We start from the raw sequence: 12605 nt of genomic DNA on the forward strand, positions 1-12605 counted from the left end.
GGTTGTGAAAGGCATCAGAGACATCCTAAGGCTGTGGCTGAAGCTGCTGACGTGGCTGGATCTGAGGTGTTCTGCCTTTAGAACCCTGTTAAAACTGTCTAATGTGGTGGTTCTCAACCTGTGGGTTGCAATCTATTCGGGGTTTAGTGACCCTTTCACGGGGGTCACCTAAGACCATCAGAAAACATAGATATTTATGTTATGATTTATAACGGTACCACCAACCCAGCATAGATTGGATGCTAATATGCCATGACGTTGTAGCCTGCACATTTCTACCACTAATAACAGGGATGGCCTCTCCAGTTTTAGGTCATTTTGTTGGACCGCCCGATTAGTTTACATGACTCTAGATTATTCCACAGCTCACTGCTTGTGTATCAGCTTGCAGTTCATCTTTCAAGCTAACAGTCAGCACGCAGTACCTTTACCTGAGTAGAGAACATTTATTGAGTTTGAACACATGCACGGTTTATGAACAACATACAGAAAAAGCTAAACAACCTTGAAACCATAGAGGGCTGTTTGGGGGTATAATTATGAGAAATAAATGTCAGAGACAAGAATGTCCAACAAGCACAGTCCATTGTGATACGCAGTCACACCACGCCATTAGCTAACGACACAAAGAATTAAATCTGCCCCATTGTTCACATAGAAAACTTGTAAAGTATTTGGCATACGAAAGTAGAATCAAACGATCATCTCAAGTATGGTTTCTGACACATATTTTTCATTCCAGACAGACTTAGTTAAAGCTCTCTGCTGTCCAACACCAGTCCGGCTGGTTACACACTCCCACACGGTATAGATTTCTTTAGGGGATAAAGGTGATAAGGAAACGACCTTTTTGCCTCAGTGTGCAGAGCAGTAAAGCATGTCTGATTTTCACTGTAGCCTAGAAGCCAGGAGAGGATTAAGTCTCACTCACCGAGGCAGAATCTAACAGGCAGAGATAAGAAAGAAGATGGTGCTAGCATTTTGTTGCCATTAACATGAAACGCCCCTAGTGCTAATAATCATTTGTTAAAAGAATGAAAGTGTTTCCCACACAGTTTCTGACTGGAGTTTTGTGAGCAGCTCAGGGCCATGAGGGAGTCTCTTGCCCTTTGAGAGGTTGAGAATAGTTACGAGAGGCCATTTGTTCCTCCTGAACTTGTGGGGATGAGTACTGAAATGTCAACCCATGGGTAGCCATAATGTATATATACTATTTGTGTGATTATCTAGAGATATGTCAACTTGTTATGTGAAATTTACAAAGGTACCCTGTATATTAAGGTCCTAAAAATTAAGAACACGTTCAGGCGGAGTTACCACGAATGCCTACTGAAAACACATTTTTTCAAGCGGGGGCAGAGCACGGCACTGACACTGATGACAGCGAACAACGCTAGAGAGAGAGGTTTGTCTTCAGATGCCTTGCCTTTCGTCTCTCTGCCGGATCATTTCCTGCACCTAAGGAGAACAAAAAGAGGGAATTTTGATCTACTCAGCATCACCACATCGCAGGGGGTTTAATATGTAGAAGTTTAAAATACAGAAGTCCCTGAACTGAGCAAGATGAAACAACTTCATAAGTTACGCACACATGGTGTACTCTCTAGACCAGCCATTATGACACAGAGATGCAAAAAGATGGATGGTTAGCTCAGTGGTTAGAGGCACACCTTCGCTCCTGCAGAAGACTTGAGTTTGGTTCCCAGCACCCCAGTCTGTTGGCTCACAGCTGCCCATAACTACAGCTCCAGGAGCCCTCTTCTGGCCTCTGAGGGGCACCCGCAACTTGTGTGAACGTGCCCACAGTCAGACCCTGCCCACCAACACAATTAAAAACGAAACAGAAAAACTACTTTAAAAACCAGTAGAAATATCTGGGCAGGAACTGTAATAGTGGATGTTATTTGACAAGATCTATACCGTGTCTCTGTACAACATAAAGAGGGGACACCGGTGTAAATTACATTAGGAAATGTGTCGGTACTGGCTCAGCAATTAAAACAAACACACCACAGACTCAAAATATTAATAGAGAGGACGTTAGTGATGAGGCAATAGGGTGAGGTTAAGAGGGTAAACAGCTCACTCTACTCTCTGTTCCTTTTTTTTTTATATAGGTCTGAAAAGTGTCTTCAAGACAAACTACATTGATTTACAAAATATTCCACTAAGATATTAAAAATATAACAGTATCAATTCTAAGGTGACAATGGGGAAATGAAGTGATTAAAAAAAAAAAAACTAAGAATAAAAGAAACAGAATAGACAGGGCGCGGGAGGCAGAGGCAGGTGGATCTCTGTGCGTTCAAGGTCAGCCTGGTCTACAGAGTGATTCCAGGATAGCTAGCCACGAACTCTAATACCTAACAATTAACAGAAATAATCCAATGTCAAAAAATCATGAGATGAAGAAGTCATTGTTAAAATTAGCAAGTATTTTGAAGTAAACAAATAACTCAAATTTCTGTAATAGAAGCTTTAAATGGATGCTTGTTTTTCCAAAAAAAAAAAAAAAGTTTGCTTTTGTGTAGAAACACACACACATAAAATGTAAGTAATCGATACATATTATAGACAAAACACAAGCCCTATTCTCTAAGTCACACACACACACACACACACACACACACACACACTTATACACACAAACAAACAAACAAACAAAAAACAAACAAACAAAAACCAACCAACCAACCAACCAACCAACCAACCAAAACCCCCAGCAAAAACCAAACTGAAAGAACCCACAACGACTTGCAAATTCTGGGATTAGTCAAAGGCAGTCAGTGACAATGTGGGAATAATCCCTCTTTTTTCAATTTTGAGCCAATAGAAATAATAGTCAAGGGGTGAATCAAAGTAGCTACTTCCCATACAGCCTTATTTTGGATATCCCTAGCCAGTGTACTATGCTGGTTATTAACCCAACCAAAACAACAATAACAATGGCAACAACCAGAAAGACGGTTGTACAATAGAATTCTGTGAATGTGATTCATAAAGGGCAAGGTTGCCAAATACAAATAGCCAAAACACTATGAATGTAACATTACTATAATTCCTGATTGTTTCATGGTTCTTCTTGCTCTATGTAGTTTATTTTATATATGTATAATAATAATATAAATGTATATGTAAAAAATATAAATGTATATGTAATAAAAAAAGAAGAAAAAAGAAATAGGTATAGGGAGTCATAGGACACAAAGCAATCATTTAAAACTAGAAATAGTAGAAATAATTTTAAGCCTGAAGAGAGAGAGAGACAGAGAGACGGAGAGACAGAGAGAGAGAGAGAGAGAGAGAGAGAGAGAGAGAGAGAGAGAGAGAGTGTTTTCATGCTGAAGTGGGATATGCCTATTGCTGGAATCTAAAAGGTCATGTGAAATAAGATGCCTTAAGATAAGACAGACAGATTAAAGTGCACTCAAAGGCTACAGAAATAAACTGAGCATGCGGCATGCTTTCCTTTTCTTCTTATTCTTCTTCCAGGGTTTCTCATTGACTTAGCCCAATGGAGGAACAGGATACAAGCCTGACTTAGTCCCAATAGGTCAGTCTTTCTGTAGAGAAAGATGGATGTGATGAGTAAAGAGAAGACATGCAATATATGCGATAAGGGAGCAAAAAGAGCAAGGATGGGAAAGGCCAAGAGACTACTTGCAAATGATGTGCTTGTGTCTGCAGAAACCCTCAATCCTTCAGCAAATACATCATTTGACTCTGTCAGGTCAGTGAGGCTAATGACTCTAAGAACAGCAAAAATACTGTATTTCTGCATGTCAGCTATTTAGATCCTGAAAAATTTAAAGTGGCTATGTACAGTAGCACCAAGACTAAATGCCCATGAATAAAGCCACTCAAATACATTTATAACATGCATGCAAATATGCCCCCAGAAACCACAACAAAAATCCCATGAGTGCAGTGGTTCTCAACCTGTGGGCTGTAACCCCTTTGGGAGTCACATCTCAGATATCCTGTATATCAGATATTAACATTATGATTCACGATGGTACCAAATTACTGTTGTAAAGTAGCAATGAAATAATTTTATGGTTAGGGGTCACCACAACATGAAGAATTGTATTAAAGGATGACAGCATTAGGAAGGGTGAGAACTCCTGCTCTAGTGTACACTTGTGTGTAACTAGAGGTATATATTTAACTTCATGAATAATTTTTTGTTTGTTTGAGACAGGGTCTCTCTGTGCAGTAGCCCTGGTTATCCGGGAAGTCTCTTCGTAGACCAGGCTGGCCTCGAACTCACAGAGATCTGCCTGCTTCTGCCTCCCAAGTACTGGGATTAAAGGCGTGTGCCACCACGCCCAGTCTCATGAGCAATTCTTATAACTAATATGGAAACAGAGGTCCAAAGAAATCAAAGATAAGATAAAGGAAGAATAAAGTGGGCCAACTTTCTCTAATAGGTACTGAGTTATTCTACCCATAACAATTGTCTTATTTTGAAACAGTTACAAATAAATATGCTGAATGAGTGAAATACAGATCAGTGTGCAAATTATGGCCTTTCCTAACAGGCAATGGTTTCTGGGTAAATGAGGAAGTGAATCTTTACCTAATCTCATATTATATACAAAATTAATTAAATATTGTAGAGATAGAGTGAAAGGTAACAAACAAACCCTGCTTCATCATACACACACACACACACACACACACACACACACACACACACACACACCTGCAAAGTAATGTAGGAAATTATAGTCAAATGTGAGTGAAATTTTTAGCATACAATGATGGAAGTATTAATCATAAAGAAAAATACCATTACATTTGATATTAAATTTAAGGATTTCTCCTCAAAAGAGCTTTTATCCTTCCTCCCATTTTCCCTCTAGATTTCTTATGCTTCACCCAGTGTTTGGCTGTAATCCTCAGCATCTGTTTTGAACCCAGTTTGGTGGAGCCTCTCAGAGGACAACTCTGCTAGGCTCCTGTCTGCAAGCATAGCAGAGGATCATGAATGGTGTTGGAGGTTGGCTCTCTTCCATGGGGTGGGACTTGGGTTGGGCCAGGCATTGGTTGGACATTCCCTCAGTCTCTGTTCTGTCTGTTCTATCTTTATCCCTGCACACCTTGTAGTCAGGGTGAGTTTTGGATCAAAGTTTTTGTGGGTGGGTTGGTGTTCTCCTCCCTTCACTAGGTGTCTTGTCTAGTTAGAGGGTATCCTCGTCAGTCTCCATGGCCCCTGCTACTAGGAATATCATCTGTCATTCCCCTCATATCCCCCCAGAGGACTATTCTGACTTAGGTCTCCAGCTTGGACCTAGAGGTGACAAGACCTCCACAAGAGGACCAACATCCAGTTAACAAGGGCCCAGAAGGGCTTGTGGAGTCTGAAGCACCAAGGACCATGCATGGACTGGACCTAGGTCCTTTACATAGATGTAGCCAATGGGCAGCTCAGGCTTTATATGGGCCCACTAGCAAGGGGAGAAGGGACTTTCTTTGACATGGACTTTTGTTGCCTGCTTTTCAATCACTTCCCTGACAGGGACTGCCTTGCCAGGCCACACGTGAAGAGGACGAACTCATGAAGTAATACTATAGAAAAATAAATGTTTACAACTGGTCAGTAAACAGATGGAAACACTAGAAACTTTCTATTAGCTAGGAAAAGGCAAAAGGTCACAGTAAATCTTACTACTTGCTTACCTAAAAAGCCATGGCTAAGGACAGTGACAACAGTGAGGGGTGGAAAAGCTACAGAGCTGCTGGGGAGGGTGTAACCTGGCACATTGATGCTAGAAAACAGAAACAATCCACCTGAAGCTAAGCAAACACACGCTCTACAGCTCTCTTCCAAGAGAAATGTGCCAATGAAAGCCATTACATGGGAAAGCTTATAACAAAAAAAAAATTTTTTTTGTTAATAGTCCAAATTGGAAATATTCTACTTGTCCATGAAAAAGAAAATGGGTTGGCCACGGTATTCTCCATGATGAAAAAGCATGTAGTGGTGAAAGTGGATGAATAGCTACATGCAACACGTGAATCCATCTCACAGACAGAATTTTGGGCAAAAGAGGTAAGACAAAAAACAAGACAAAACAAAACAAAGCAAGCAAACAACAACAACAAAAACCCTGGCTCTAGATGATTCAATTCAAAAACAGTTCAGAGAGCTCACCAGTCTAAACAAGAGCGTTTCATGACTCATGATCACTAGCAAAAATTTAAAGACAAGCGAGCAAGTGAATGAGAGAGTGAGAACAGCTTCTGTGATGTTGGGGCTGTTCTTTGTCTGTTTGAGACAGGGTCTCACTAAATAGTCCTAGCTGGCCTTGAAGTCATGGAGATCTGCCTGCCTTTGCCTCCTGAGCACTGGCACTAAAGATGTGAGCCACCATACCTAGCCCTTGTTCTATGCTTTAATAAACACTCTTGAATGAAGGCTGCCGGTGTGTTTCCTTTGTGGTGACTTGGAGCTGTTCATGGTTTGCTTTGTTCATCTGGCTGCACACATGCCGTTTCCAACACTGAGAACAGAAGTGTTGCTTCACTCTCCCACTCCATACCTGGCCTAGCATGAAATCCAAGGGATCGTCTGGCTTTTCATAGACTAGGTTTTCAGTGATCTGCTGAGAGAAAGCACAACGTACCATACTTTGGTTCTGAGAGGTTTGTAGTCAGTATCCCACTACCCTGGGATATCTCATAGCCATCTTAAAGACATTCATATGTCTTCTAACATCTTTCTTTTAAAAAAAAAAAAGATTTATTTATTATTATGTATATAGTGCTTTGCCTGCAGGTACACCTGCAGGCCAGAAGAGGGCATCAGATCACATTACAGATGGTTGTGAGCCACCATGTGGTTGCTGGAAATTGAACTCAGGACCTTTGGAAGAGCAGTCAGTGCTCTTAACCTCTGAGCCATCTCTCCAGCTCACATCTTTCTTAAAAAAAAAAAAAAAAGATTTATTTATTTTTATTTATGTGCATTGGTGTTTTGCCTGCATGTATGTCTGTGTGAGGGTGTCAGATGTTGGACTTATAAGACAGTTGTGAGCTGCCATGTGGGTGCTGGGAATTGAACCCAGGTCCTCTGGAAGGGCAGTCAGAACTCTTAACTGCTGAGCTATCTCTCTAGCCACCTTGCTTTGTTTATTTGGATGAAATCAGGCAAATTAAGATCAAATGTGGGGGGATCAAAGTTTAACAATAAGTAGCCATGTGTATTTTTGGTTGTTTCCAAGACCAAAGAGGTGGTCCCAAATGCCCTTGGTGGGTGTAACATCATGGTGTCATTTTCATGCTGTTTCTCATCCACTCCTTTTCTTAATTCCTGAAATAGACTGTACTCCTCCACCCCGCCCCAACCCTTTTCAGCAAACTGTCTCCTACCACCTTTAAAGTCCACAGCCGGGAAGGAAGGTTGAGCGCCAGGAGCTTTACCTGGAACACCTGGAGAATGTTGTGCTTCTCCATGTAGCGCAGTGCAACTTGATAAGGGTCTTCAAAAACGATGGGAGGAAACCGCCTCCTGGGAGTGTGGCTGTGCCTTTGTGAGCCCTTTCTTTGCTCAAATTCTGTAGTAACATCCTGAAATTGAAAGATTACCCCAAACATTTATTTTTTTTTTTAAATAAACCTAAAAGTAATCACATGGTTGTTGTGGTTGCTGTTGCTGTTGCTGTTGTTGTTGTTGTTTTGCTGTTGTGATCAGTGGGATCTAAATTTGATGAAATTTAACATCAAGGGATTTAACACTTAAGGAAGATATGCTGGCTATGCTAGTTTCATCGTGTGTGTGTGTGTGTGTGTGTGTGTGTGTGTGTGTGTGAGAGAGAGAGAGAGAGAGAGAGAGAGAGAGAGAGAGAGAGAGAGAGAGAGAGAGAGGCTAATGACCTTAAGGGTTCCTTACAGAAGATGGATCAAACACTATTTACAGAAGCATGGCTAGCTTTCCAATAGTTACACCACTAAAGAAAATATATTTGTCCCAGTAATCCCACTATTTTTTTTTTCTGAGACAAGGTTTCTCTGTGTAGCCTTGGCTGTCCTGAACCCCCTTTGTAGACCAGGCTGGCCTCAAACTCACTTGAGATCCGCCTGCCTCTGTCTCCCAAGTTCTGGGATTGCAGGTGTGCACCACCATGGCTGGCTAGGGCCAGTTCATTGAGAGGCCTAACTCATCCTTAAGCACTGTAAAGCACACCTCAAAACTTGGAGGGAAGCTGCCTTCGGTTTGTCTACTTCGAATACTTCCTCTCACAGAAGGGTTTCCAGGTACCTTCGAATTCCCTTGCTATGGTAGAAACCCAGGATGTGAAGTGATTTAGTAGTACAGAGTTAGTGGTAGAACTGGAAACATTGGTTTCCTAAGTCCTGGTTCACCAATCCTTCCTCAGTGGCCGGAGGATCATTAGAAGGCAGTGTATCTCTTTTGTGCCATGCCTTCTTGAAACCTATGGGTTGCTTATATAAGATGCTAGTCATGTGGGTTTATGTCTCATCTCTGACTTAGCACGAATCTTTCTATCTGGTGATCTTGCTCCCAACCCCATAGGTCCTATCTCGGCCTCCAACTTCCCTTTTACCTACAGTAGTGATTTCTGTGGTTTGATATTTATCTTGACTGGAGGAATAGTACACTTTGGTTGTGATGGAGGGCAGTTTTTCATATGAGGACTGGGTGTCACTGGTGAATTCGGTGTCGGGTGGGTTGTAGCCTTGGATAGTGCCTGAGCTTTCTGTTTCCCCTCCAGTTGAAACTTTGGATCTGATTTCTGTTGGACTATCTTCAAACATGCAAGGCTGGATTTTATGGTCAGCTGCTCTGACGTCTTTGTTGTCTTCGGATGACGATTGGTTATCAGACTGGCCAAGTGTTTTGCAGTATAAATGATAGTCAGCCTCTTTTCCATGTTCATAGTCGGTTTCCTCATCCTCACTAAACCGGTATTCATCAGTAAAGTCTTCCGTCTGGTAACCATCTTGGTTGTATACTTGGCGTTGACTCTTTCCTGGTACTCCAGAGTCTGATGGAACCTGGTCAGCATACCCCGAAGTTCCTCGGTCAGTCCGCTCAGAGGCTTTCCCCTCAAGGGAGCTAGGCAATTGTTGGTTAGGTGACTCAGAAGTTCTTCTCTCAGCCTGGCCAGATGATCTGCGGTCGACTTGCTGAGATGCTTTCCTCTCAGCACGGCCAGGCGATCTGTGTTCGGTCAGCTCTTCATAGGCTCTTTGTTCAGTCCGTCTAGACCCTGAGCTAGCACCTTGGCTGGATGCCTGGTCGTCAGTTGACTCAGATGATCCAACCCCGGCATGTTCAGAACCTTTGTTAGTCGCCTGGCCTGCTCCTCCTTCTCCCTTGGTCTTCCGGTTATCTGGGAGTTGAGCCGCGTTTTCATGGTTGGATGATTCGTCTGGGGCTTCCTGAGGAGGCTCGTCCATTTTCTGCTACACTTCTGACTGGCCTTAGTTGCCTGGCACTGTGGATGGGGGCCTGGGTTTGGTTGTCTAGGCAACCTTCCTGTGAGCTTGTGATTCTGTTGGGCTTTGTTCCGCCCGCCCCTACTGAGGCAGCCCAGAGTAGGTAGGTGGTTGGATATCTGGCTGGCGCTTCGGCGACAATCACTATCAAAAAGGACGATTGCTCCTAGGCTATGCAGCATGAGCAAGTGCTGGGACACTGTGTCCCGAGAAGAGGTGAATCCCATAGGCAGGCAGTCTGGATTCCCTATCAGGGCCTAGCAGCGAGGCCTCCTGGCTTTCACTGGTGCCTAGAGCTGTTCCCCTTCTTGTATTCTATTTATTTTATTTTGTTTTCCAGGTAGGTTCAGGCACTGTGGGAATTAGGCTTTCTCAGGAACAATTCTTCTACCCCTCCCCCTCCTTCACAAACAACATGAGGGCCCCACACCTGAGAGGATATTGCCATTAAATTCTCACTGCTTTGGGGTCTGACTTCACCTGGTTACAGTTGCGCTGTGTAGCGTGTGAGGCGTTTTCTTGCTTCGTTAGATGTGTGATCCGTGGCTGGAATAACAGGAAGAGGCAAGGAGAGTGGGTTGTAAAGCCAGGCTGTAGAGTGGTCTCACAGCAAAAACAGGGTTAAGGGGAGAAGGCCAAACCAGAGTTCTAGAAAAGAAGAAAACAAACTGTGGCGACATAACAGGAGAAAAAGTTTGACAGATAGAGAATTTGCACTTGGCAGTGGTGGCCAGTGGTCACCAGGGTTTAAGATTTGCACCCCTCCTCTGAAATAAACCTTAGTGCATGTGTGAGGTCAGACATACTGCCATACACTTAATTGCATTTAACAGAGAAGAGATTTAAAGTTTAAAGGCCAATAGTTGGGATCAATCTGTGCAGGGAGTGGGAACTCGGCTCAATAGTCAGGAACAAAGAGGGAACTCCAGGGACACCATGGTAAAGCCATTTATGAACAAGCGACTAAAACAAAGTAGTAGCCCTAAAAGTGTTTGTTGAATGAAAATTCATAAAGTATATGCCGTATTTATTTAAGTCTGTGTGGGAGAAACGGACACCACATTTAGCATAAATAGGTCTTATAGCTTGTACCTTCAAAAAGGTAACAGTCTGTATGTCTGCTTTTGCATTTATTACAACCATCATAGGAAAAGAATGGTAGGATAAACATTCCCTCGATATTAAAGATATAGCTTTTTATTAATATGCCCCTATATATGTGATGGTATCTGTGGGTATATTTATATTGCAAAATGATTATTGACTTGAGATGTTTGTTTTGTAGTGTAGATATCTGTAGCCACACACTCTTGCCCTCGTATTGCTCTCCCTACATCCCATAGCCTTTTGTTTTGTTGTGCTTTGTTTTTGCCCATCTCAAAGGATTTTCTCACACCTTCTTAGGAATTCCTGTTTGGAACCACAACTAGAAATGTCTTCATTTCTAAACATTCATAAGTTTCCAAGTTGTCGTTCATGTCCTGCAGTTGGTTTTTGACTAGTTTAAATATTCTATCCGTTATTGAAAGCGAGGTATTGAAATCCCAACTGCTTTTGTAAAATTGCCTTTCCCTCCCTTCAAGTGTTACATTGTTTCATGTTGACGTCAGCAAAACCCCATTAAAAAGATAGGTATGGTTATCTTGCATTTAGCTTACTGCTTTATCAATATGTAAAATACTTGTCTATTGTAAAAGCTTATGACTTAAGTTTGTTTTCTTTTGTCAGATATTAACGTAGCAAACAAGCTGTCTTCGGTCACCGTTTCTGGGGTGTCTTTTCACAGTCCTTCATTTCAACACTTTGCAGTATTAGAACGGAGAAGATTCTCTGATGGACAGAACACAATCGGATCACTTTTTCTAACGAGCTGTTAGAATATGCACGTGTGGAATCACTCCTGTATCCCTGGAATAAAATCAAGTAGGTCACAACACACCATCACCCTCGTGTGTTCTTATACACCATCACCCTCGTGTGTTCTTATACACCATCACCCTCGTGTGTTCTTATACACCATCACCCCCGTGTGTTCTTATACACCATCACCCTCGTGTGTTCTTATACACCATCACCCTCGTGTGTTCTTATACACCATCACCCTCGTGTGTTCTTATACACCATCACCCTCGTGTGTTCTTATACACCATCACCCTCGTGTGTTCTTATACACCATCACCCCCGTGTGTTCTTATACACCATCACCCTCGTGTGTTCTTATACACCATCATCCTCGTGTGTTCTTATACACCATCACCCTCGTGTGTTCTTATACACCATCACCCTCGTGTGTTCTTATACACCATCACCCTCGTGTGTTCTTATACACCATCAATCATCCTTGTATGCTCTTGACACATGCAAGTATGCTTTGAAGGAATTTTTGTCTAAATTCGTCAGAAAATTTGATTTAATAGTTGTTAGTTTTCATTGTGTTTTATCTAATTTTGGTACCACGACAGCACTGGCTTTATACATTTAGCTTGGAAGTTTTTATTCCTCTTTAAAAAGAACAATTTGAGAAGAATTGGTGTTAGCACTTTCTTTTTTTTAATCAACATTTTTTAATTGAAAAGTTTTCATACTATGTATTCTGCATACAGTTTCACCTCCTCCAACTTCCCTTTGGATCCTCCCACCCAACTCCATGCCCTTTCTTTCTCTTGTTTTTTAGAAAACAAGCAAAACCCCCAAACAGAGCAGAACTTAAGAAAAAACCAAAACAAAATAAAGAAAAACACAAAAACCACACCATTAAAACACAAAACTGGAAACCATATTATACAAGCAGAAGACAAAATATGTCCAAACAAAATAATATGAGACAGAAGACCTACAAAAAAGTCATTACATTTGTTTTGTGTTAGCCATCTCCTGCTGGACGTGGGGGCTGCCCCTAAGTGTGGTTAATATACGCAGTGAGACTCCATTGGAGAAGTGTATTCTTTCTTTGTAAGCACATGTCAAATGGAGATAGGTTCCTGCTTAGAGGCGGGATCTGTGTTCACTTCCCCTTCTCAGCACTGGGACATCTTCTGGCTTGGGCCTGTAAAGGCCATGACATGTTGCCGCTGTCACTGAGTTCATGTTAGCCCTTTTTTGAAGACTTGGCACAGTTTTGTAGTAAATCTATCTGGACC

At 42.0% G+C, this 12605-nt stretch overlaps 1 protein-coding gene across 1 annotated transcript; it reads right to left on the minus strand.

Annotated features, from left to right (window-relative positions):
- Positions 1-1413: 1413 nt before the first annotated feature.
- On the minus strand, positions 1414-9426 carry Tex55 (testis expressed 55). The gene is made up of 4 exons (XM_051150553.1): positions 8575-9426; positions 7426-7572; positions 6546-6608; positions 1414-1458 (listed from the first exon to the last, which is right to left on the minus strand). Exons 1-4 carry the CDS (start codon positions 9424-9426, stop codon positions 1414-1416), a joined length of 1107 nt encoding a protein of 368 aa, XP_051006510.1.
- Between the last annotated feature and the right edge of the window lie 3179 nt (positions 9427-12605).

The sequence above is a fragment of the Acomys russatus genome, chromosome 8 (genome assembly GCF_903995435.1).
Source record: "Acomys russatus chromosome 8, mAcoRus1.1, whole genome shotgun sequence".
In the NCBI taxonomy this organism is placed as follows: Eukaryota; Metazoa; Chordata; class Mammalia; order Rodentia; family Muridae; genus Acomys; species Acomys russatus.

What these genes read in the sequence shown, in the direction of transcription:
- Tex55 (XM_051150553.1), bottom strand. Translation starts at nt 9,426, where the DNA reads ATGGACGAGCCTCCTCAGGAAGCCCCAGACGAATCATCCAACCATGAA. An exon ending in AAACCACAGAAATCACTACT is followed by an intron (nt 7,573 to 8,574) that starts GTAGGTAAAAGG and finishes TTTCAATTTCAG; the next exon opens with GATGTTACTACAGAATTTGA. An exon ending in ACATTCTCCAGGTGTTCCAG is followed by an intron (nt 6,609 to 7,425) that starts GTAAAGCTCCTG and finishes GCTTTCTCTCAG; the next exon opens with CAGATCACTGAAAACCTAGT.